This window comes from Stegostoma tigrinum, chromosome 19, assembly GCF_030684315.1.
Source record: "Stegostoma tigrinum isolate sSteTig4 chromosome 19, sSteTig4.hap1, whole genome shotgun sequence".
Lineage (NCBI taxonomy): Eukaryota > Metazoa > Chordata > Chondrichthyes > Orectolobiformes > Stegostomatidae > Stegostoma > Stegostoma tigrinum.
The window spans coordinates 25,673,754-25,700,484 of NC_081372.1; the positions used below are offsets into that span (position 1 = coordinate 25,673,754).

The 26,731-nt window shown below is 40.6% G+C and overlaps 1 protein-coding gene across 1 annotated transcript; it reads left to right on the top strand.

The window, feature by feature from the left end:
• Positions 1 to 4: 4 nt before the first annotated feature.
• On the top strand, positions 5 to 26,533 carry commd7 (COMM domain containing 7). Its single transcript, XM_048549857.2, has 9 exons — positions 5 to 341; positions 5,892 to 5,945; positions 6,661 to 6,763; positions 15,203 to 15,259; positions 15,347 to 15,384; positions 17,202 to 17,292; positions 19,487 to 19,536; positions 25,829 to 25,877; positions 25,962 to 26,533. Exons 1-9 carry the CDS (start codon positions 258 to 260, stop codon positions 26,036 to 26,038), a joined length of 603 nt encoding a protein of 200 aa, XP_048405814.1. The 5' UTR covers positions 5 to 257; the 3' UTR covers positions 26,039 to 26,533.
• The last annotated feature ends 198 nt before the right edge of the window (positions 26,534 to 26,731 follow it).

Consider the following 26,731-nt stretch of genomic DNA (forward strand, 5'->3'; position numbering starts at 1 on the left):
TGGATTTACCACCTCACCAAAGGCACAGCCTGCATTTGGCTGGCAGGGGAAACACCCGAACATCGTCATAAAATGCTTTTGAATTTATTCCATGCCATCTGTAGGTTCCGTATTTACTTTCTCTTTCTCTCGCTTTGCGCAGGCCTACCCTCCTCGGGTGTGTCGAAAGTGCGGGCTGTGAGCTGCAAGCCATCCCATCTCCTTCTTGCTCTTCACTCTGGCTGGAAGTAGCAGGACAACAGACAGCGCAGAGCAAGATGCACAAATTGCATTTCAGCGGAGAGCCTGTGCCGGATTGTGTGCTGAACGACATCCAGACACTTAATAAACTCTCCAGTCAGGTAACTGCTGTGAATGGATGTCATTCTTAATATTGTTCAATGACCGTGAGTGTTTGAATTTGCAGGAAGAAGAGAAACATAGGCTTCAGACCCAATAACGTATGCAGTAAACATTAAAAAAAGGGAGTGCCATTTAAGATCAGTAACAGATGTGCTTATCACCAAATCGTTTAAGCACACGGAAGTGGTCAGATTAACTGGAAATTTATAACTAAAGCATTAAATACTTAAAAAAAAAGAGCAGGCCAATCAGAATCTGTATAGTGAAAACAGAAACCAAACTTTCGGCGTCTTTGTCCTTCATAACAACTGATAAGATTGATTGAAATCATAAAATTACATCTGTTCAACCACAAATCGATTATATGTCCATAGAAGTTCCTTAAAGCACTTTTCTTAACAGCTTTCATCAGTTTGAAAACTAAACCCCAAGTCTGTCTTTTTTTTATAAAGTAAATTCACGTTGTAACTGTTTGAAACTTGAAAATTGCTTAAAAAAGACACAAAATGCATTGTAATTTGCTGTGGTAAATTGCAAGATTAAGAGATAATCACATTTCTAATATATTTTCCTTTGTTCTGCGCTCTTCCCTGTCTCATTTGCTACTGGGCTTGACAAAAGTTTTCAATCCAGTTTGAAGCTTTTCTGTAAAAAGAATCCTTGTCAATACTGAAACCCCCAGGCCATATCTAATGTGCAACAGATTGCTAGCTACCTACAGGAGAACACTTTTTCTTTAATGGAAGTTCTTAGGAAACTGCAATAAAAGTAACAAGCTGAATCTTTGCTTTGGATATGACAATTTCAGTGAATTTCATTGTGTTTTCTCAAACAGTTCTCGACTGCTCATGTTTTTAATTATGCATTCAGCCTCCACAGTTCTTGTGCAATGTTGTGGTCAACAGATGCAGAACTGTTCATTTGGACCTACAGATGTTCATGTTGCAGATGTCATATTTAAACCCCAGCTGCATACCAAGTCACACGCTTACAAACCAGTAACTGCCCTTCATAGTCTGTTGCTACACAACTCCAAAGAAGGTGACTGAGAAAGGAAGGTTGGCACCCAATTTAATGGACAGGGAGTTGGAGGCCCTGATCGATTGGATGGTGGAAAGGAGTGCTGTGCTGTTTTTCCCAGGACCGACAAAGATCAGACCACTAAAACCTGCCAGCCTGGTCTGAAATAGCCACCTAGGCCCATGCGCAAAAAAAGTCCATGAGAATCTCAAGCAGGTCAGTCACATTCTGTGCTTTGTGAAGGTAAGTACCAACACCTTCTCTCTGCTACCATACACCAACTCTAACTCTGCCACTGCACACACCTCTCACCAGGGCTCATAGTTTACCACACTTGCTATTGCATGCAGCATCTTCCCTCAATTGTTCTCGCTAACCCAGTACGCTTTCACCAAATACAAAGACTTCCTGCTCTCTGTGCATCCTACTCACCCACTAACACTCTTTATCATCTTTGCTGTTCCTGCTTCACCACTCATAGCTCCAAGTCATTCTTATCTCACACTTTCAGTTCGTCTCATTACTGAAAGAAAAAAGGCACACAGTTGGGGAGGTGTTAGTCTCTGACATGTCCCCTTCCCCCAATCAAGGAGAAGATCCTTGAGCTTGCAGACTGTGACTGCTCATGTGGTTGTGACACAGAGACCTCCATATGAAAACAACCAAGTAAGCTTCATTGTGCAGTGCTCATCTCACCATTACTACTCCTGAACGAATTCTTAACATGCTCATACTTCTATCATGTTGCACAACTAATTTCCCTTCTCATCTTAACCAGGCACTGCCAGCACCCACACAATACCACCTCTACTTATGAGGAAATTCCTGAGATGATCCTACACCCTGAACCAACTCATACTTGCATCTTGATGGGTTTTATTTATAAGTAAGATTCAGGAACACGTTCTGGAGACATCCTTGCAGCTGGTTCAGGAAGAAATGGCCAGTTAGTTGGCACTTGTAGGACTGCCAGAGGTGAAGTACCTTCTCAGCGCAGCCATAAGCCATGTGATGTCAGCCATTAATAACTTTCTGCTAGTGCATAAACAGACACGAGCAGTCGGCATGTTTTTCAGAGGTACTCGACAAACTGGATTGAAGGGTTGAGAAAGTTTACTAATCTTATGGTGGCTGAATTCGGCATGGCTGCATCTGGCAATTTCCATGGACAGATCATTGACCATCATCGAAAGCCAGGTCCAGCAAAATGCTCAGGAGATGCACACAGGGCTGGATTCTCACACTTTGCTTTTGGTGCTGTGCACCAACCGTGCGGAAACAGGGAAATGAGAGACCTCTACCTCACTGTACATGCCTCATCCTCTCAACGAGACAAGATTGTGCCAGCAGGCACCCAAAACAATGGAGGAACCACATGCAGGCCTCCCTAGACTTTTACCCTTCAGGACACTCCACTTCCTGCCCTGTCTGTGATCTCACAACTCTATACATTTGCAGCTCTGGAGTGTGATTCTGCATCTTGATATAACCCTGGTTGCACATCTGGGCCTTTAGCTACAAATGCCTCTGTGGCCCTCAACCTGAATCATCAAGGACAACATGCTCCACAATAGCATAAGCTCCTGTACTGTAGCTGAGGACACCTGGGACTGCATCTAGGCATGGTGGGAGTGCAGGAAAAAGGGAGAAACCTCTGATGGCACATAGGTACCACAGGGAACACTTGATCATCAATCGTATATCACGTTTGCACTTTAAATCATCACCTGTCTGATTTTCATTTTAGTTATAGAACCCATAATCAATTGACTCACACTACCCTTTCCTGCAAATTACAATATTAGAACCTTGTTTGAAGGAATGCTACTCTTTCCCCAGTGCTCATCAGAACACAACATTATTGTTTTTGAATGTGGAAGCATTAGGTGCCATGAAGCCTCCAGTCAGTTCGTAATGTTAACTGTTCTAAGGAAGCATCACCGGGCCCGAAAGGTTAACTCTGATTTCTCTTCACAGATGCTGCCAGACCTGCTGAGCTTTTCCAACAACTTCTGTTTTTGTCTCAGATTTTCAGAATCTGCAGTTCTTTCAGTTTTTTTGATAGTAATGTTAACGTATCTGACACAACAGGAAAAGCAAAAATATTGCAAAGGAAATGCTGTATTTGCTTTGGGGCCTAAACAGGGACTGTTTGCCTGTGAATACCCAATAAATCTACAGCCACTGAATTATGTCTTCACTCAACTCAGATCTGTTTGAAGACGTGTCAATGTCTGGCTTGTTATCCCGACTCTCACTGCTCTGTCATGATGAAAGTGATATTACTCCCAGTCAATGACTTCATCAAGTCCTCTGAAGACTGCTTCCATTCTCCTAGTTCTTCAGGGTCCACCTCATCCCCTCTCTGCCTAATCCAGCTGTGCAAAGTAAAGCGTGCTACATTATGCAGCACGCACTTGAGCATTCTGAAGATGAATTTATATGACAATCATTTACTCCATCATGGTGCTAGTGGGAGAATGGGCCGCATTGTATCTACACGCAGCCTTGGGTAGTTGTGTATTGGGTCTTGAATGTGTTTGGGAATTATCTTCCATAGGTGACACTTTGGAGGTCGCTTGTGATCACTTTTAGAAATTTATCAGATACTGAATAAATACGTAACTATTCACCTTGATACTAAAAATGCATTCGCAAACACTACCAACCTTTCTGCTCGTTTTACTACTGTAGAGAAGTTAAACAGTAAAATCTGCTTAAATCTCGATTTGTTATTCCATCCTGCTCAACATTCTGGCAACTGTATGTTTGCATGTTTTAAGTTTTAATCTTTTAAAAATATAGTTAATCCAAGACATTTGTTTGCAAAACTAACAGTTTAGCATATCATAGGTAATGGTCTGCTCATTGATTGCAGTTGTTAAAAGTTAAAGACTCAGGTTAAATCACTTTATACATTGTTAATGAGCACAAATTAGGAATTAAATTTTGTTAAGAGAGAGAGATAACAATGTGTTGAACACAGCAGGCCAAGCAGCATTTTAGGACTATAAAAGCTGATGCTTTGGGCCTAGACTCTTCATCAGAAAGAGGGTGGGGGACAGGGCACTGAAATAAATGGGGAGGCAGATTGAAGATGGATAAAGGAGAAGATAGGTGGAGAGGAGACAGACAAGTTAAAGGGGCAGGGATGGAGCCAGTAGAGGTGGGTGTAGGTGGGGAGGTAGGGAGGGGATAGGTCAGTCCAGGGAGGAGGGTCTAGGGGGTGGGATGAGGTTAGTAGGTAGGAAATGGGGGTGCGGCTTGAGGTGGGAGGAGGGGATAGGTGAGAGGAAGAACAGGTTAGGGAGTTCGGGACGAGCTGGACTGGTTTTGGGATGCAGTGGGAGGAGGGGAGATTTTGAAGCTGGTGAAGTCCACGTTGATACCATTGGGCTGCAGGGTTTCCAAGCGGAGTATGAGTTGCTGTTCCTGCAACCTTCGGGTGACGTCGATGTGGCACTGCAGGAAGCCCACGATGGACATGTCATCTAAGGAATGGGAGGGGGAGTCAAAATGGTTCGTGACTGGGAGGTGCAGTTGTTTATTGCGATCCAAGCACATGTGTTCTGCAAAGCGGTCCCCAAGTCTCTGCTTGGTTTCCCCAATGTAGAGGAGGCCACAATGGGTACAATAGATGCAGTATACCACATTGGCGGATGTGCAGGTGAACACCTGCTTCATGTGGAAATTTTGTTGATTCTTTTTGACCAAAATATGCAGGTCATTTAGAGAAATCAAAGTTAACACTGGTTTTTATTGTTAAGTGAAATGTGGATATTTAACAGTTCCAGTATTCCAGTCCCCATAGTAGGATTTTGGAGGCTCCTATTTCTGGACCTGCCATCCATACCTCAGAATGTCAGGGTTCAAAGTACATTCATCACCTGGCCAAACAGGTTGATTTTCAGTCTGTAAATCTTTCCAATTCAGTCGGGAAGACAAGGAGAGTTTCTTAATCAGCTGTCCTGATAAAGGCAGTGGCAAAGCACTGCAATATTTGATCTGTAAACATGGACTATTCCTAGGAACAAACCCTGGGAAATGAGCACAGGAGAAAATACAAGTAGTATTTTACTTAGTATTACAGAAATTTTCAGTCTGTCGCTAACTTAATGTTTGTTTCTTTTAGTTCCCATTTATTTTGTAGATCATTTTGAAGTTATTGCTACTATAATTCAGTCACCATCCTGCATGATATTTGGTTTCACTTAGCTACTCCTTTGCTTCTTTTACAGTAAGAAAAATAAATTGTGGGGAGAAGTTTGTATTTGTATTTGTCTTTGGGTGTGTAACATCCACTTCTTCCTCTTCTGCTGTTGATAGAGTGAAAAAGCTGGGATAAGAATACTGTCTTTGAAAGGGTGAATGCAGTTAGGTAGAGGAAGCTATATTTTTGTGTTGGTAAAATTTAGACTTTCTTGTAAAGACATTTAAATCCATCACCACTTTTGGAATTTATATGGCTAAGTTGTGTTCAATTTGTGATGTAGTAAAGATCATTTACATTTCATGAATTTTATTTGCAGCAATTCTCGGAATTGACGGGGATAATCTTTCGCTTTATTACAGAACCCACAGAGGTAAGAAGTGCTGTAAAATGTAGCAGTTTTACTAGTTGTGGATGTGTAGGTGATGTTCACAGACAGATATGTCTGATTATGGTTATGTTCAGTGTGTTAAAGTGAATCATAGTTTTAACTGGATTATTAAAATAGAAGAGTTAAATATTCTTTCTCTGATACCGACAAGGGAGATTCATACCCTGATATCTTCTGCAGTAGGGATGTTTGCCGTATTGATGACAGTTTGTACATCACTTCATTCAAGTTTCCTTCTGCACCTTTTTTGAAGCATCCAAGGCTTGGCATCAAGAACATTAATGTAACATTACAGATAATTCTTTGTAACACAGTTTAAACATTGCTAAAAGGAGACTAGAAGTTGAAGCTTTTCAGCTTGAACTTATCAGACTAGGACACAAGAAATGGGCTAGAAAAGGGGTCCTTTTTCAAGTCTGTCTCTTGTGTCCAGGTTCTGATGAGTGCAAGACGGAAAGTTTCAACTTTGAGTTTCCTTTTAGGACTGGTTAAAAGATACGTCACCCTGCTATTAATTGCAGGTCTCTTTTTGTCTTCTCAGAAGCAACATTTTATGCTTACCTAATAATGAAATCTACATTGACATTGTATCACCTTTTGAAAGCTGAAGACTGTTTAACACGATAATATTGCTTAAAGCAACAATTTACTAAATGAATTGTTGAGCAAAATGTATTTTGTATTTTCTCATTTTCAGTCAGAACGACTATTAGGCCAACTCGGTCAGTTTGCCGCTCAGCATGGAATGAGCCCAGGCCCACTGAAAAACATTGTGAAAAGCATCCTCCTGATTCCTACTGGTGAGATATGTTTTGCATTTTATATGTCATATGCCGTTAAGTTTTCTTCTTGTGGTAGGAGAGCTTTTTGTAACACAAGTTTTAAATATAACCTAGCACGGTGCTTTACAAATTTTGATTTCCACTCTAAATATTCTCTGTTCTCATCCACAAATTCATCCCAGGTCAGATGTGGGGATGTTCACAGTGATTATGCAATTTTCAGCAGCATTTGTGACTCTTCAAGTACTGAAGCAGTCCATGTCGAAATGTGACAAAAGCTGGGCAATATCTAGTCTCAGGCTGACAACTGGCAAGCAGCATGCACACTACACAAATGACAAATCTGATAAGAGACAATCTAACCACTGCACCTTGACATTTGATGGTGCTACCATCACTTCATACCCTAGAACCAACATCCTGTGGGTCATCTGTAACCAGAAAGTAAACTGGACTCGCCACACAAACACTGGCTAGGAATACAGCAGCAATTCACCTGACTTCCCAAAGTCTGTCCGCTGTTTACAAGGTACAAGTCAGGAGAGGGATGAAATAGTCCCCACTTCCTAGATAGGTGCAGCTCCACCAACACTCAAGAAGCTTGACACCATCAAGACAGCTCACTTGATTGACACTGCATCCAGAAACATCCTCTCCCTCTACCACTGATGTTCAGTAACAGCAGTGTGTACTGTCTATAAAATGCACAGCAGAAATTCACCAAAGATCCATAGACAGCGCCTTCCAAACAACAACCACTTCCCTGTAGAAGGGCAAGGGCGGCAAATAAATGGTAACAACACCACCTGCAGACTCCCTTCCAAACCACTCACTATTGTGACTTTGAAATGTATTGCCATTTCTTCATTGTTACTCGGTCAAAATCTTGGCATTCCCTCCTTAAGGACATTGTGGTTAAACTGCAGCATGTGGAATGCAATAGTTGAAGAAAGCAGCTCACCACTAACTTCTCAAGCACAACTAGGTATAGGCAATAAATGCTGGCCAGCCAGCAGTGCCCACTTCTTGTGAGTGAATTTTTTTTTTTAAATGTCTCATGATTGGGAGTTAACCTAATGCCTGTAATATGTAGTCATGCAATACCATGTCCTGAGGCTATTACAGTGAACACTTGTATTATGTGAACGAGTTATTCTAACCTCACATTTATGACCACCTATACTTCTCTAATCTTTTGAAAGGCCAATAAACAATATGGGTGACTAAATTATCAGATTGCTTTATTTTTACAGTCAGCAAGTGACCATTAAAAAAAACTGTTAGTCCCATGCCACATTGAATTAATTTCAGCAAACATCCGTTTAAAATAGAAAATCGCAAAACATGCTAGACTATCTCTGTTACTGTGCTATTTTTCAAGTAGAAAGTCCTGGAGAAACTCTGGACTGGCAGCATCAGTGGAGATAGGAACTGAGGTAATGTTTTGAGTCCAATATGACTTTTCTTCAGAACAGTCATAATGGACCTGTTGAGTTTCTCCAGCACTTTGTTTTTATTTCAGGTTTCCAGCATCTGTAATATTTTATTATTGTAATGTCAGTTACTGATCTAAATGTTCAATCTCTTCGCTCAGCCTTTGGTATCCAACTCTGCCTTTAGTAGGGTATTTTTCCTCCCCTCACCAGACATTACAAGAAACTGTTTTTCTGATCTTTTGCCTCTAGCTGTATAAGAAGCCAGCAGTTCAATCTGTGATGCCCTGTCTGTGCAGGCTTGGATAATTTTACAACCGTTTAAAATTATTCTTGCCTGTGAGGGGTAACAAAAGCCTTTGAAATATATTTGAAAAGTATGTTAGGAAAATCAGTGTTGAAGGGAATAATTAGAAATGTATGAACATGTGTATGCCTTTCAGCCTGTTGAGCCTGCTCTGTCATTTAGCACGATCATGGTTGATCAAATATTTTAATGCCTTTTACCTACACTATACCCATAACCATTTAAATTATTGATCATCAAACATTTATTAACCTCTACTTTAAATATACTCAAAGACTGAGCTATTACAGACCTCTAGACTAGAGAATTCCAAAGACACATCACCCATCGGAGTAAAATAAGTTATTTCATTGTGGTCCTGAATGGCATCTCACTTATTTTTAAATTAGGTCCCTAGATCTAGATTCCCCAACCAATGGAAACATCTGATCTGTCTATTCCTTTAAGTATTTTCACAGAGTCATACAGCAGCAAAACAGGCCCTTTAACCCACACGTCTATTGCCAACCAATGGCTCAGTGGTTAGCACTGCTGCCTCACAGCACTAGGGACATGGGCTCGATTTCACCCTCTGGTGACTGTCTGTGTGGAGTTTGCACTTTCTCCCCGTGTCTGTGTGAGTTTCCTTTGGGTGCTCCAGTTTCATCCCCCAGTCCAAAGATGGGCACGTTAGGCGGATTGGCTATACTAAATTGCCCATTGTGTTCAGGATGTGTAGATTAGGCAGGCTACTGGGGGATGGGTGTGGGTGGGATGCTCTGAGGGTTGGTGTGGACCTTTTGGGCCAAAGGGCCTGTTTCCACACTGTAGGGATCCTATGATCGTATACCTGTATTTAGTCCATAGCTAATATCCCGTGGCATTTTAAGTGCCCATTGAGATGCTTCTTAAACATCATGAGAGCTAATGCCACCACCATCCTTGCTGTCAGCACATTCCATATTTCTACCACATTCTGGTGAAATAACTTTTTCTCAGATCTCCTCTAATTTATTTACTCGTCACCTTAAACTTGTGCCCTCTGATTTTGGGCATGTCTGCCATGGTGAAAAGATTTTCATCATCTACCTTATCTATGCCTCTCTTGTAATTTTGTATACTTCAATTAGATCCCCATTTCAGCCTCCTCTGCTTCAGTAAAAACAAACCCAAAGTTCTGGAGTAGATATGTAGCTCGGGTTATGGGTGTTGTGGATGTTCTTTCAAAAAGAAGAATACCTCTTCCAGGCTTTCAAAGATAATGGATATCCAAAAAAACTGGGTCAGAAGATGCCTACATGAACAACACCAGGAAGATACTACATGCCCCAACACACTCATCATGCTACCTTACATCAGGAGTACATCGGAACTGAGCACAAAACTGCTACAAGCGCTGTGCATCAGAGTGGCACACAAACTACGTCAACCCTATGACAACTGCTCACCCGAACCAAAGACCCACTTCCCTCTATGCACAGGACCAATGTCATCTACAAGATTCCCTGAGAGACTGTGACGAACACTTATTAGCACAAACAATAAGAAAATTCACAGCAAGAGCATGTGAGCACCAATTGGCTACAAAAAGACACGACCAATACTCACTCATCTCTATCCACATGGATAAGGAGAACTGCCAATTCGACTGGGACAGTACCAAGATCCTGGGATGAGCAAAGCAGAGACAGGCGCGGGAGTTCCTAGAAGCCTGGTACTCCATGAAGAAAGCCATCAACAAACACATAGAACTCGACCCCATATGCACTCTATTACAAAAGAAAACAGGAAGTGAGGTAATCCAGCTCGACGGACTCCAGAATTTAAAAACCAGGTGGGAAAACACAACGGCGCTTCATTGGAAGCTGCACTGATGATGTAATCCAGCAGAGTAATGAAACATCCGCAGACAACGAACCAGTTGGGCAAGCCACCCAACCACAACAGAAAACAAACCCAACCTATCCAGTCTCCCTTCACAACTGAGACTGTTCATTCCAGGCAACATCCTGGAGGATCTCTCTGCACCCTCTCCTATGCGATCATATCCTTCCCAGAACTGTGCACAATATCCCGTCTGTGGCCTAGCTAATGTTTTATAACACAAGACCTCCTTGCTCCTGTACTCTACAGCACGGCTAATGAAGGCAAGCATCCCATAAGTCTTCTTGACTCTGTCTATCAGTGTGCTGTCTGTGTGGAGTTTGCATGTTCTCCCCAAGTCTGTGTGAGTTTCCTTCGGGTGCTCCGGCTTCCAAAGATGTGAAGGTTAGATGTTTCGACCATACTGAATTGCCCATCGTGTCCAGTGATGTGCAGATTAGGTGGATTAGCTATGGGAAATGCAGGATTACAGGGATAGGGTGAGAGGTGGGTGGACGTGGATGGGATGCTTATTGGAGGGTCGGTGTGGACTCACCGGGCTGTTTCCACACTGTAGGGGTTCTATGATTCTTCAGGGATCTGTGTTCTTGTACATCAAAGTCTCTTAGTTCCTCAGTACACACTGGGACCTACCATTCATTGTGTACATTCTTCCCTTATTAGACCTCTCACTTTTCAGGATTAAATTCCATCTGCCATTGCTGTGCCCAGTTTACCAGCAGATCAATATCACACTGCAGCCTAAGACTGACCTCCTCACCATCAGCATCACCTCCAATTTTCACATCATCTGCAGCTTACTAATTACATTCACATCCAAGTTGTTAACGTACACAATAAATATCAAGGGTCCCAACATCTATCCCTGTTGTACACTGCTGGTCATGTGCTTCCAACCACAAAAACAATCCTCCACCATCACCCTTTGTAAGCCAATTTTAGATCCAGTTTGCCAACTTGCCTTGAATCCCATGGACTGTCACCTTTTGGACCAGCCTTCCATGTAGAAACTTGTCAAATGCCTTCTGAATTCCATGTAAACCCCATCAACTGCACTACCCTCATCAATACATTCAGCCACCTTTTCAAAATATACAATTAAATTAGTCAGGACAGGATCTCCCTTTCCCAAATCAATGCTGATCAATCTGTGCCTTACCAATTGTTGATTAATTCTTCACCTCAGAATTTTTTCCAAGAATGGCATCAGATTAATTGGGCTGTGAATACCTGGCCTATTGCTGCTGCCCTTCTTGAACAAAGGAACCACATTAACTAAGCTCCAGCCATCTGGCGCCTCACTAGTGAAATAATAAATATCTCTGCCAGGGCACCATCAATCTCTCTGTTACTTCCCATAACAGCCTGGGATATATCTTATCGGGCTCTGGGGATTTATGCACCTTTATGGTCTCTAAACATCTAATACCTCCTTCTCATTAATCATAAAGTATTCTAGAACCTCTTCATCCAAACTGAAATCCTCAGCAACTAGGACTTCCTCGTTTTCGAATGCAGATAAGAAATATTCATTTAAGACCTCATCCAATCTTCTGGCTCCATGCACGGACTGCCCCTTTGATCTCAAAAAGGCTCCATTCTTTCCCTGGTAATCCTTTTATTCTTCACGTACTTATAAAATGCCTGGGGAAATTTCCTTATCCTATTTGTCAGATGTGGCCTCTCTTTGCTCTCCTAATTTCTTTAAGCCTTCCCTGCAATTTCTGTATTTTTCAAGGGCCAGCCCTGTTTTTAATGTGCTGTATGTAACATATTCTTTCTTCTTTTCTTTATCAAACTTCAATATCCCTTGACATTCAGTGGTCCCTGGACTTGCTGCCTATGCCCTTCACACTTAGCGGAACACACTGGCTTTGAATTTTCACTCTGCTACTTTTAAATGACTCCCACTTTTCAGATGTAGACTTACCTGACAGGAGTTGCTGCCAGTTGGTGTTGTCTGATCCTGTAAAATGATATTGAAACCGTCCTTTGCCCGATATCAATTAATTTCTGCGCTGTACTTATCCTAGTTTGTAAGTTTCAATGACATCACCTCTAATTCTTGGAAACTCAAGAATACAGGCTCAGTTTGCCCAATCTCTCATCATGGGATAGTCTTGTCATCCCAGGAGAATCTTCATTGTGCGCCCTCTATGGCAATAACACCCTTCCTGAAATAAGAAGCTCAAAACTGCACACAGTACTTCAGGTGCAGTCTAAACAAGGTCCCAAACAACTGAAGCAAAAATTCACTGCTAATGTACTCAAATTACCTTGCAATAAAGGCTAGCATCCCACTAGTCTTCCTAAGAGCTTGCTGCACCTGCATGCCATCATTCAGGGACTTACTGACCAGGACACCTGAGTCTCTTCGCACATCTGTACTTTCGGTCTCCATTTAAGAAATACTCTGCACATCTGTTCTTCCTACCAAAGTGGATAGCCTCACTTTTCCCCCCATATAATAGTCCATCTGCCTTGCTTCTGCAGGAAGCCTGTCCGAATCCTCGTAAAAACATTTCATACATTCCTCATAAAGAAATTTCCTTCCTATTATCTGCAAATTTGTAAATAGCATATTTGGCCCCCATGTCAAAATTATTTGCAGTACCTCAGTAGTTACGTTTTGCCAATGTAAGAATGCCCCATTTCTTCCTATTTTCATTTTCTGTCTGTTAGCTAATTCTTAATCCATTGCAGGATGGTATCTCCTAAATCATGTGTTTTAATTTTGCTAACCAGGCTGCTGTGGGAGTGTAGCATGGTGGCTCAGTGGTTAGCTCTGCTGCCTTACTGCACCAGGGATCCAGGTTCACTTCCACCTCAGACGACTGTCTGTTTGGAGTTTGCACATTTTCCCCATGTCTGCATGGGTTTTTCTGGGTGCTGTAGTTTCTTTCTCCACTCCAAAGATGTGCAGGTTAGGTGGTTTGGCTGTAATAGATTGCCCATAGTGTCTAGGGATATGCAGGCTAAGTTCGTTAGCCATGGTAAATGCGGGGTTTTGGGGATGGGATGAGGGGCTAGGTCTGGGCGGGATGCTCTTTGGAGAGTCGGTGCAGACTTGATGAGTTGAATGGCTTCTTTCCATACTGTGGAGTTTGATGGTCCTCATCAAAAGCCTTTTGAAAATCCAAATTGATTTTACCCATCAACTGTCCATTATTAATTTTCTTCATAAGATCCTCATATTTTTGAAACACAATTTTCCATTTGCAAATCTCTGCCTAAACAAATTTTTATCTGTATGTTCAATTATCACAACCTTTATTATAGACTCGTGCACTGTTCTTACTATTGCTATAAGACTGACAATTCACCAGTTTTAAAATCTCCTTATCCCATGACCAACCCCCCATCTTATCCCTGCCTCCTTGACCTGATGTAACCTGCTCATCTTCTCTCCCATCTACCTGCCCCGCCTATCCCACTGGCCAATCCCCACCACTGCCTACCTGCACTCCCCTCTCACCATCCCACCTACCTTCCTCAGCCCCACCCCTCCTGTTCCTATTTATTTCCCAGCTCTGTTCCCTTTCCTCATTTCTGAAGAAGGATCTCGACCCGAAACATCAACTTTCCTGTTTCTCTGCTGTGTTCCTCCAGCTCCATACTGTGTTGACTCTGACTCCAGCATCTGCAGTTCTTGCTATCTTAGATTTGTAGTTCCCTGCTTTTCCTTTGATCTTTTCTTAAATCGAGGGTGACATTTGGAAACTTCCAATCTGCCGTACTCATTCCAGAATCTGTGTAATTTTAGAAGATGATTACCAATGCATCAACAATTAGAAAAGTCATGTCCTTCAACATTCTGGAATATAGAGAGTCAGGTGCCAGGGTCTTAACTTTAAGCCCCATTAATTTCTCCAGTACCACTTCTTTTCTAATTTTAATTTTCTTGAATGCCTCATTCTCTCTAGTTTCTCGGACCTCTAAATCTGGGAGGTTTCTTGTTTCTCTCTCAGTAAAACGAAATACAAAGTAATCATTTAGCTTCTCTGCCATTTCTGTATTTTCTTATTTTAAATTCCCCTAACTGTTTTTGATGGACCTTCAATTGTCTTAGCTATACGTTTCCCTTATTCATAGTTGCAGAAGCTTTTACAGTCCATTTTTCTATAAACTGTTAGATTGTTTGTTTGTTTGTATTCTGTTCTTTCCTTATAAGCTTGTTGATTGTCATTCACTGTATTCTTAAAAACTTCCCAGCCCTCAGATATATTACATTTTACAGCTACTTTATACGCCTTTTCTTTTAATCTTGTACAATTCTAATCAAAATGCATAACCTCACACTTCTCAAAAAGAACATTATTTTCTATCTGATATTTCCTTGCATACTCTCCTAATCTGTCCAAGTCCTTCTGTAATTTCCCACTTCCTCAACATTACTTGTCCCTCTTCCTGTATTGTTTGCTGTCTTTGCTTCCTATAATCCAGTAGGTGACCATATTATGGCTTCTGAACCATGCCACTCTAGACATTGAAGCACAAGCCCTCAATCTCAATTCCATTTATATTTATTTCTTCTCTGCCCTATATGCATGTCATGATTTATAGGTTTAGAAAGGCATGATCTGAACAGGGTCAGCTCATTGCAACATCAGTACTTAAACTTGAGTGATTTGAAAATTAAACCGAAAGAGAATCTAAATCATAACACGTCCGTAAGGAACAATGGTATGTATTTATGTAGCACAGAGACAAAAAAGTTTAACGAGTTGAACCAAAAAACCTTTACTAGTTGTCTAAACTGGATGAGAACAGGGAAATCAATGTGAAATTCAATGATTTTTGTTAACCCAACAGGAATATTCTCTTGGAATTAAAATATATTCCACTTTCCAACAGGTGCTCTGAAAAGGAATTTGACAGCTGACCATGTCAAGACTGATTTTGTTACTTTGGGTATGTTGCAGTCAATCTTCATTAAACTACTGCATGAAATTCTTTCCATTTTAATGTTAAAAATTTACTTTCTTCTTGTTCATCAAGGACTAAGTGAGGAAAAAGCTGGATGCTTTGCAGATCAGGTAAAATTTTATTTTGCTCCAACTTGTAAAATTTTTAAAATCTAACCACGACTGCCTCAAATTTAACGTGAAATGAAAATAAGAATGAGTTCTCAAAGCATACAACTCAAAGGTCTTGTGATCTAATTCTGCATTTTGTGGAAATGGGGCAGAGAGAAAGTTCAGATTCAATCATACTGTTACACAAAATTATTAAGGGAAGAAATATAGTTACGGTAATCAAGTTTGGGTGATTGTTTAGACATCAGCACCATGTCGGAACACTAAAACTGGATAAGGCCATAAATTTCTTTCAGGACATTTCCATCTACCAGGTTAGTAATCTGCTGTTTTTCAATGTTAGACACAGTAGACAATTATAATGTATTAAAATGTACTGCAAGAAATTATAATACTTTGCAATATTCCAAAATTCACATTATCTTGATATATTAAACTAAGATGATTCATCACCTTAATTATATTTCGATTTTGTGATTCATTGATCTAATGCCAAGGCTTCATATGATGGTGCATGATTTAGGTTTCACCTAGCCTTTAGAATACTGAACATTCAAAGCAATTGACTAACATTGCATGTTTTTTATTATCAGATCACTATGACATGAATATTTAGCTATTTCACACACTAGCTAGCTGTGAAATTTTGGAACTGGAATCAATGTCATTACAATTTCCCTTTGCAATACTTGAAAACAAAGAGATGTCGTCAGGAGTTGGAGCTATCCAGGCTTGTATAGTGCTGGCAAAAGGGATACATCTTATTTGCAGCTATTTAACTCCTCCTTTTAGTAGTGTCAGTGTATGGAGGCGCAGTGTGAACCTTAGTAGATAGACAGTTAATCCAAGGCTCAGGACTTGAGAAAAGTGAGAAAGGATGCTTGGAAACTATATCTGTTGATGTAACAAAAAGGACTCCTGCAAAGGGGTTTTGCAAATAATTGTGTCAGTGACATTTTCTACTATTACATGTAATTACATTTCCAAGTTGCAATCTCATCTCTTACCTAGTGATACTAGCACAACAATCTTGGAGAATTTACTGGTGAGCCCTACTCCTTAGCACAGTCCTGGCCACCTGAACCCAAACAGTGTTTGCAAACCAAGTACCCAGAAAGGAAGAGGCAAAGAAGATATCTAAAGGAGTGTAACCAAAATTGTATTGCTTAAATACTGTGAAGTGGACACATTGCAAAGGAATACAAGCACTCTACATTTTCTAAACATGTGCAGTCCATTGACATGCATAAGTCTGCTATTTGGAGTATTGTATCACTATCTGTAATACTGTAGCAATCTGCTGATAAAAATATGAAGATAAATCCTAGAATCCCAGTTAAAATTGGCGGTGCTGAATTGAGATCAAAGGCCATTTTGAATTTTAGTCCTTTTATTGGTGGCCCATTGTTGAAAGGTTCACATTTTACATTTTAAAGAATTCACATTTATATTTAGTTTAGGGAATTGGCTGGTTGATGATACAGAGTGACGCCAAAAGTGTAGGTTCAATTCCTGCATCAACTGAGGTTACTTTCTCAACCTCTTCCCTCACCTGTATTGTGATCGTCAAGTTAAACCATTACCAATTGTCTCTTTCAAATGAGACAGTAGCCTTATGGTCTGGTAAGGCAATGACAACCTTACCTTCAGCAGAACAAAAAAAAAGCCATTCTGTCTGACACAATGCTGCCAGTAACTTGAATTTTTAGTGATTTTTCTTTTGCAGGAAGATGCCCAATGCACTTTACCAGAAACACAAATGAATAAGATGAACGATAATCTTTTTTGAGTATTGTTTAATTGTGTTGTTTTTCCAGTGGAAATTGAATTCTGTGGTGCTGTCAAGACTGGCAGTGGGACAAACATTGACTGTCAATCAGTTAGTAGACATGGAATGGAAATTTGGAGGTAATTTTCAAATTCGCTTTGTATATTGTTGACTTTTTGAAATCTATGATGCATAATGTATTTTATGGCTTGCATGAAATTTGTTGGGATATAATTTATTCTGCTTCGCCCAACAATAAAAATATTCTTCTAAAATTTCCTTGTGCGTAATTTAACCCGGTTATTTCACAGGCGTTGGAATACTGCACAAGGAAATTTTGTGCAAACACAGTTACTAAGACTATTGGAAACTTTATAATATCATTATAATATCACTTGTAGTAATATCAGAAGTGCAAAGGGATCTGGGAGTGTTGGTCCAGGATTCTCTAAAGGTTAACTTGCAGGTAGAGTCCGTAATTAAGAAAGCGAATGTAATGTTGTCGTTTATCTCGAGGGTTGGAATATAAAAGCAGCAGTGTGCTTCTGAGGCTTTATAAGGCTCTAGTTAGGCCCCATTTAGAATACTGTGTCCAATTTTGGGCCCCACATCTCAGGAAGGATATACTAGCCCTGGAGCGTGTCCAGCGGACATTCTCACAGATGATCCCTGGAATGGTAGGTTTAGCGTATGATGAACGGCTAAGGGTCCTGGGATTGTATTCATTAGAGTTTAGAAGGTTGAGGGGAGATCTAATAGAAACTTACAAGATAATATATGGCTTGGAAGGGGTGGATGCTGGGAAGTTGTTTCTGTTAGTGGGGAGACTAGGACCCGTGGGCACAGCCTTAAAATTGGAGGGGGTAAATTTAAAACTGAAATGAGATGACATTTCTTCAGCCAGAGAGTGGTGGGCTTGTGGAATTCATTGCCGCAGAGTGCAGTGGAGACCGGGACGTTGGATGCCTTCAAGGCAGAGATCGACAAATACTTGATCTCAAAAGGAATCAAGGGCTACGGGGAGAGTGCAGGGAAGTGGTGTTGAAATGCCCATCAGCCATGATTTGGATGGCGGAGTGGACTTGATGGGCCGAATGGCCTTACTTCCACTCCTATGTCTAATGGTCTTATTGTCAAGAAACATTTAGCTAGTGCACCAGGATCCATTTAAACTACAAGGATTTCACTTCATACGCACAATGGAAGTCAGAAACAGAACCCAACCTGACTCCAATGTGAATGACAATTTCTGCCTTCAGGTGGTCTTACTGTAGTCTCAAATTGACGCTTGACTCTACGCTTTATGCTATAACTTTAGCACTAGTGCAGAGATGAAAGGAAAAAGTCTTAACATTAGGATTTGAATCCAAGACTTAGACTGATTAGAGCAATAGATTTCCCTCATTCTGATTCAGTGTGAGTGAGTGGATAGGAAGAAATTTTAGTTAGTGGCATGGAAATAGATGTACAAAAGGATACAAAAATCATGCTGTCTATATTCCCAATGTTCAACTGAAGGATGTTTTGACACCACCACCACAACCACGCACTCCTGCCCCCCTAAATTTTAATTTTAGGGGAGAGAAAGGCCTCATCAGTTAGACTCCTAAGAGTGTCAACTCAGCACAATCCTGCACCCATGTTTCTTGACATTCTTTAGTTTAAAAAAAACACAAAAAGAGAGACCAGAAAATAGCTGGTGTGGGCACCGCCTCCCCATTTACCTATGGATTATTTTCAAAGAGATGTGTACCAAGCGAGTGAGTTTTTACTGAAAGTGACCCCTTCAATGACATTACAGTTGTAAAAGTGAACACTATAACCTTTTTCCTGAAGAAGTGGTCTGAAAAACTTGGCATTTCAAAAGACATATACAGTAACCACTCTTCCAACATCGACATGTAGTAAAATAGTTATATTGTCACTAATTTTACTGCCCACTAGTTTTAACAGTTTTGATGCATACAAGAAGGTATCATTATAAGTTGTCTAGTATGTATCATCTTTTGGATAAATTCAGGATTCAACGGCCTACACTGATTACAGTTTATTTATTCTACCTCGTTTTAAAAATATATTATTTCTGTGGCAAAGAATTATGGATGGTTTTGATTTTACTCTTAAGTATGGTGTTCTACCTCTTATGCTTGTACTTGCCGACAAGTGGAAGACAAATGAAAAGGAGATTGTGGAATCATTCCAGGGTGTTTGTGCATATTGAGAAATGCGTAGACTCTTTTTGTGTGTGTGTTATGAGATCTCCCCAAGGCAAGAACACAAAGATTAAGGAGAAAACCAGAGGTATTGCTTCATCTACACTTTCTTTGTTTGCAGTAACAGCAGGGAGCAGTGAATTGCAAAAGGTTGGCAGCGTATTTTTACAGGTATTTGTTTTATTATTTTTAAATTTAATAAATAATCATGTATCAATGTGTTTTTATATTAAATCAAAGGATCTCTACCCCTGTAAGTCTTATTGTTAAACACCAAGTTCTGAGAATTTGTGAGAATACTTATCATCCTATATATTTTCTGTTGAAACTGTGATTGAACACGATGAAGATGAATGGCATATTTATTTTAAGCAAACCTTGGCAGTGTCATTTGTTTTAATTTTTAAAGCTGAGTTTGTGAGTCATAGCATACCATGCAATTTCTAAGTAAAATAAATACCATAACTTTGATCATCATATTGTCATCTTTAACTTTAGATCATGTAGCAACAACATGTTGTTTCGGCGTCAATTTCTTTATCATCATCAGTTGTGTGGGACTGCATTCATTTAGTTCCATTCCTACCTGCACAGTTGTAGCCAGAGAATCACTAGCACTGGCTTGTCCTGCTTCCACATTCTAACTTTGTGTTACACAAGGATCTGTCCTTCGCACTTCTTGTTTCAACAAGCTACTCCTCAGCAACATCACCTGAAAATATAGTGAGAGTTACACACAAATATAGGAATCAGGAACAGGAGTAGGCGTTGAGCTCCTTAAGCCAGTTCTGCTGGTCAATAAAATTATGGCTGATCCCGTTGTAACCTCAGATCTACATGCCTGCCTACTCATCATAACCTCTTAAGAATCTATCTACTTCTGTTTAATAATTACTCAAGCCCTTTAATTCCACCACCATTTCTGGAAGAGAGTTGCAAAGATTCTCAACCTTTTGAGCAAAATCTAAATGAGAGACCCCTCCACCCACAACTTCCCTCGTGACTCCTAGCTCTAGATTCTCACAAGAGGAAACGTCATCTCAATATCTATCTTACCAAGACCCCCACCCCCAGGATTCTATACGTTTCATTTAAGTCACTTCTACTCTGAACAACTCCTGCAGATAGAATCCACAGCTGTCAAAATTTTTCCCCTTAAGACAACCCACTCCAGCTATTAGTATAGTAAACCTTCTTTGAATTGCTTCCAACACATTTCCGTGCTTCCTTAAGTAAGGTGACCCGTACTGTTTAGGGCAGCACAGTGGTTAGCACTGCTGCCTCACAGCACCAAATAGCCGGTTTCGATTCCAGCCTTGAGTGACTGTCTATGTGGAGTTTGCATCTTCTCCCTGTGTCTGCCTGGGTTTCTGTTGGGTGCGCTGGTTTTCTCCAACCAGCCGTAAAAGTGCAGGTTAAGTGAATTGGCCGTGATTAATTGTCCATGGTGTCCAGGAATGTGTAGGCTAGGTGGATTAGCCATGGTAAATGTGCAGTTTCAGAGATAGGCTAAGGGGCTGGGTCTGGGTGAGATGTTGTTCAGAGTTTTGGTGCAAACTCAATGGACTGACTGGCCTTCTTCTGCACTGTATTGATTCCGTACTTCATTTATGTCTACTCTTCCTGTTAAGCATCCAATCTTTGACCCATGCCAATATGCTACCCCCAATACCAGGAGCTTTTGTTTCCTGTGATAACCTTTGATGTGGCACCTGATTAACTGCCCTCTGGAAATCTAAGTATTATGTATCCAATGGCTTCCCATTACCAACAGAACATGTAACCTCTGAGAACGCCAATAGATTGTTCCAGCATGATTTTCCATTCACAAAATCATGTTGATTCTGCCTGATTACCTTGTACTTATTCAGTTACCTTGCTATAAATTCTTTAATAACAGCTGTTAAATTTTCTCTATGTGAAATATTTAACTAGCCTGCAGTTTGCACTTTCTGCCTCCCTCCCTTTTTGAATGTATTTTGGTATCTTCCAATCTGATAGGACTGTCCTTGAGTCTAGCAAGGTTTGGACATTTACAACCAAAGCATCAACTATCACACTGGCCACTTTTTTTAAGATCCTAGAATGAAGTCCATCAGGAACTAAACACCTTTTAGGGCACAGCTTCAACAATGTACTCAGTGCCACTTCTCTGGCACTCTTTTGACACCATTATCATGGCCTTTGTCTTTTTCTCTGAGTTCACTCACCATCTGTTCCACTTGCTGCTCTTCCCACCCCCTCCCATCTTTTAATAACGTAACAGGACCATTTTCCAGCATGTTTCAGTTACAACGAAATGTCGCACTGGACTTGAAACATTAATTCTGTTTCTCTGTCCACAGATGCTGCCAGTCCTTCTGGATTTTCCCAGCAATTTCTGTTTTATTTATAATCTTCTTTTACATCATAAAATGTCCAAAAGTGCTTTGCAGAATCACTTAAAACAAATATGTTACCAAACAGCATAAAATGATATTAGGTCGAATGCACAAATACCTAATCAAAGAAATAGGTCTAGGAGTATTTTAAAGGAGGGCAGTGAGATAGATAGATGCAGCCAAAATATTTCCAGACATTAGGGCTATGATAACTACTGTTGGTGATCAAGCATTCAAAATTAGTTATGCACAAAATTAGAGGAGTGCAGGTATCTCAGAGGGTTGTGTGGTAGAAGAGATTACAAAAGTTAGGTGTGTGGTGAAGCCGTGGAGCGATACGAAAACAAGATTGGAAACTTTAAAATCAAGACTTTGCTTGTCTGGGAACCAATGTAGATCAGGGAGTAAAGGAAAATGGGACTTGCTACAACCTAAAACATGCACGGGAGGGTTTTGGATGACTTCAAGATTTCTGACATTACAATGTGAATTAACAGACGGGATTACATCAGAAATGTTAAGTCTAGAGCTTTCAACAACAGATGAGCTGAGATAGTTGAGTGAAGTTTATATATTTTACATGTAGAAAAAGGCCTTCTGAATCATTGCACAGATATAACGTGCAAAGCTCATCTCAAAATCAGATGTAACTCCACAATTACAGATAGACTGGCTTAATCTCCAGGTTGCTTCCATGAAGAGGGATACAGACAATTGGGAGCTGAATTTAGGAATTTACCCCAACATTTCACACTGTTTTGTTACAGATGAGAACAGCTATCTTACAAGTAATTTTCATACACATGAGAAAAGCTTTGTAAATCTAACAATCTTAAACTGTGAAACAATAATAACTGTGAAAATGTTCACATGCAATGAAGGAGATGGTGCACATTGCAAGGAAGTCATTTTAGGTAGAAAATAACCACCAAAAATGCACACACCCATATCAAAGGCATGCAGAAGGAACTCTAATGCACAGAAACAAGGCATGGTAGCATATAATTCTCGACAGGGTGAGGCTTTAGCCTTCAACATTGGAAATGGCTGTATGAAGATACTTTTCTACATTATGTAGGGAAGAAAATGGAACATGTTGTGCAGTTTGCTCTCTAGAATTGCTTGTAAGTCATTTGAGGATTGACAGAGTATCAAGCAAGTCTCTGGCTTTCCCTCAGTGGTTAGATACACAATGTTGGAGACATTTGAAAGTTGAGAAGGTAGAAAGTGTTCTTAGTATTATCTGAAAACTAATCAAGACGCAACAAATGATGCTTAATTCGGAGATAGCAAGAACTGCACAGTCAATGCAGTGAGGTCAGAGTCAACGCAGTGTGGAGCTGGAGGAACATGGAAGCTCAGGTAGCATCAGGGGAACAGGAAAGTCGATGTTTTGGATCGGGACACTTCTTTAGAACTGGACACTGGGGAAGCTCTCTGGGAAATAAATAGAGGGAGGAGGGTTGGGGCTGCTAGTGTAGTCCAGGTAGCTATGGGAGTTGGGTTTGAAATAGATGATGATGAAGCAGTTACCAGAGATGGAGACAGAGGCCCAGGTGGACAGGGAGGTATCGGAGATTGTCCAGGTGATTTTGAGACTAGGGTTAAAAGTGTTAGTAAAGTTGGTGAACTGTTCAGGCTCCTCATGGGAGCTCAAGGCAGCATCGATACAATCTCCCCTACCCCAGTCTCATCGTATGTCCAACCCACCCCTTATCCCCACCTCCTTGGCCTGAAAAAACCTGTCCATCATCTCTTCCACCTATCCACCCCACCCTTCCTACTGACCAATCCCCACCACCCCTGCCTGCATCCACCCATCGCCATCCCAGCTACCTTCCCACAGCCCCACTCGTCCTCCCTCCATTTATTTCCCAGCTCCCTTTCCCCTCCACAGTTCTGAAGAAGGGTCCTGACCTGAAACAGCAACTTTCCTACTCTGCTGCCTGACCTGCTGTGTTCCTCCAGCTCCACACTCTTACAGATTAGAACAGCTATCTTATAAGTAATTTTAATTCCCTTAATTTAGTTATTTTAAGGCCAAATAAATTCTAGCTTTGTTTTTAGTTGTCAAGGAGTGTGGTTTTCACTGGCTGGGCTAGTTTTTATTGCTCATCCCTGATTATCTTTGGTGTAGATATACTCAGAATGCTGTTAGGGAGAGAATTTTGAACCACCAACAATGAAAATATACTTCCAAGTCAAGATTATGTGTGGTTTGGAGGGAACTTTGCAAGTGATGGTGTTCTATGTAAGTGCTGTCCTTAGCCTTCGTTTAAGGAGCATTGGTGAATTTCTGCAGTGCATCTTGCAATGGCAGACACTGTTGCTTCTCTGTGAGAGTGGTGGAATGAGTGAATGTTTGTGGATGTGGTACCAATCAAGCCATCTGTTTTGTTCTTGAATACTGTCGGAGCTGCACTCATCCAAGCAAGTGAGGAGTATTCCAACGCATGCCTGACTTGTGCCTTGTAGATGTTGACTAGGATGTGTGGAGTCAGGAGGTGAATTACTGGCTGCAGAATCCTACCTTCTGACTTGCTCTTATTGCCACAGTATTTCTATAAGGCAAGGAGCAGGAGGTTTATAAGAGATTTGCGGGACACCTTTTTTTCATCCGGGGGGTTACGGGCATATGGAACTCGCTGCCTGAAAGGGTGATAGATGTCTTGAAGGTATTCAAATCTAAGAACCATTTAGATGAGTGCTTCAGATGTCATAACGTACAAGGCTATTGGCCAAATGCTGGATAATGGGATTAGAATAGATGAATGTTTGGTGACTAGCAGGGGCTTGATGGGCCGAAGGGCCTCTTTGCCTGATGTAGAAACTCTGACTGTATAGGCTAGTCCATTTTGGTTTTATGATTAGTGATAGTCCCCAGGATGATGATACGGGAGGGTTGGGATTCAGCAGTGACAATGCCATTTAAGATAATGAGTCATAGATCGATTCTGTCATTGGAAGTGGTCACTGCTTGGCACTTGTACGATGTAAACGTTATTTGCCATTATCAGCCTAAACCTGGATATCGTACAGATTTTGTTGCATTTGGACATAGACTGAGGAGTTGTAGATAATGCTGAGCATTGTACAATTATCAATGAAAAGCTCCACGCCAAAGTTTATCATGGAGGGAAGGCTATTGATGAAATTGCTGAAGATGCTACTCTGAGCAACTCCTGCACAGATGTCCTGGAGCTGAGATTACTGACCTGCAACAACGACAACCATCTTCCTATGTGCCAAGTATGACTCCATCCAGCAGAGTTTTCCCTGATTCCCATAGATTCTGGTTTTGCTGGGGTTCCCTGAATGACTCACTTGGTCAAATATGCCCTTGAAGTCAAGGGCAGTCACTGTCACCTTCATCTTAAAGTTCAGCTATTTTGCCCATGTTTGAACCAAGACTGTAATAAGGTCAGGAGCTGAGTGGCCGTGACACAACTAAAACTGTATTATTGTGCAGGTTATTGCTAAGCAGGCGCTGTGTGATAACACTGTTAATGACCCCTTCTGTCATTTTGCTTATGATCGAGTAGTCTGAGGAGATGTTAATTGCCCAAGTTGAATTTGACCTGTTTTTTGGACATGATTTCCATATTGTTGAGTCTAGGTCAGTGTTCCTGTTTTAGTGGAACAGCTTAGCAAGGGGTGCAGCGACTTCAAGAACACAAATTTTCAACACTGCTGTCAGAATATTGCGGGCCCAAATCTTTTGCAAAAACCAGTATCTTCAGCCATTTCCTGATATCACGTGGAGAGTTGAATTGGCTGAAGACTGGTATTTGCAACGCTGGGAACCTGTCGAGGAAGCCAAGTTGAATTATCCACTTCGCACTTTGGCTGAAGACTGTTCCAAATGCTTAAACCTCATCTTTTGCAGAGAATCGCTTTGCCACTGAAAGTTACGTGAGTTTCTTTATCTTGTGCCTTACGATTCACGAATAATCATTAACCAGCCACTGTTTACTACATTAACTGAGTCATCTATGAATTAAACTGGAATTGCTCACTATTTTCATTTAGATTCATTCTGTAATTTGTAACCTTATTTCCAATGAATTCTTTTCTCATTTCAGTTAAAATTAGTTATAAAGAAGGGGAACAAGAGTGAAAATGTTTACATGGGTTAGTGTATATATATTAATTCCAACTTCTTTATTCCTTCAGCGCTTATGTATATTCACTAACATTTTATTTTTCTTTGTTTAGAGTTGACTTTACCACAGTTCTATAACTTCTTACATGAAATGGAACAAGCCAAGACTAGCCTTGAATGTTTCAGTTAAATTGCTGCATCATTATTCAGCAAGTTGTTTAACTTTGTTTAAAGTTCATTTTCTTCTTGTTCAAAAAGTCTATTTGTACATTCATGTAAAAGAGATCACCATTATTTATAATGTTGAATTGTGCTCAGGAAGCATCTGTTGTCCTTGTCAGTTATAAATGTTAGCATAATTGTTAAGCTATGTAAATTAAAATTATTCTGTGCGGAGTGTATAGATTAGGCCAATCGTTTTATTGCTTTGAAAGAGTTATACTCCTTTCTACATCTTCGCACATTACACATCGTGAGCTGAGAATGCCAATGATATGGGACTGTCATAAACACTCTGTCAGTGAAACACTTTATGAAGGTGATTTGCCTGCTTCCCCTCCCTGTAAAGAAACAGTTTGTCTCTACTTCAAGCTCTCTTTGATTGTAGAGTAGCAATTAGATTTTTCCTGCGAGGGAGATTTTCAGCGTAAGTTGGAATTCAACTGTTCTCTAATGCATCATACACAATACGAGAAAATGTTTTAAGTCCAAACTGCTGTGAAGGTAGGGTAGTCAATTTCTGTACAACAAATGAGATGAATTATCATCTTGTCTGCTTTCAATGTAGGGTGAGCTAAGTGCTCTTTATTGCTTCCCTACACAGGCAATCAATTTAATATTTACCCCCAAGGCAATGTAATATTCTCTCACTACTGCACTGAAA

Excerpts from the sequence above, each read along its gene's own strand:
- commd7 (XM_048549857.2), top strand. The coding sequence starts at position 258 with ATGCACAAATTGCATTTCAGCGGAGAGCCTGTGCCGGATTGTGTGCTG. Across the intron at positions 15,260-15,346 it reads GACTGATTTTGTTACTTTGG|GACTAAGTGAGGAAAAAGCT; the intron begins GTATGTTGCAGT and ends TTGTTCATCAAG. Across the intron at positions 17,293-19,486 it reads CATGGAATGGAAATTTGGAG|TAACAGCAGGGAGCAGTGAA; the intron begins GTAATTTTCAAA and ends CTTTGTTTGCAG.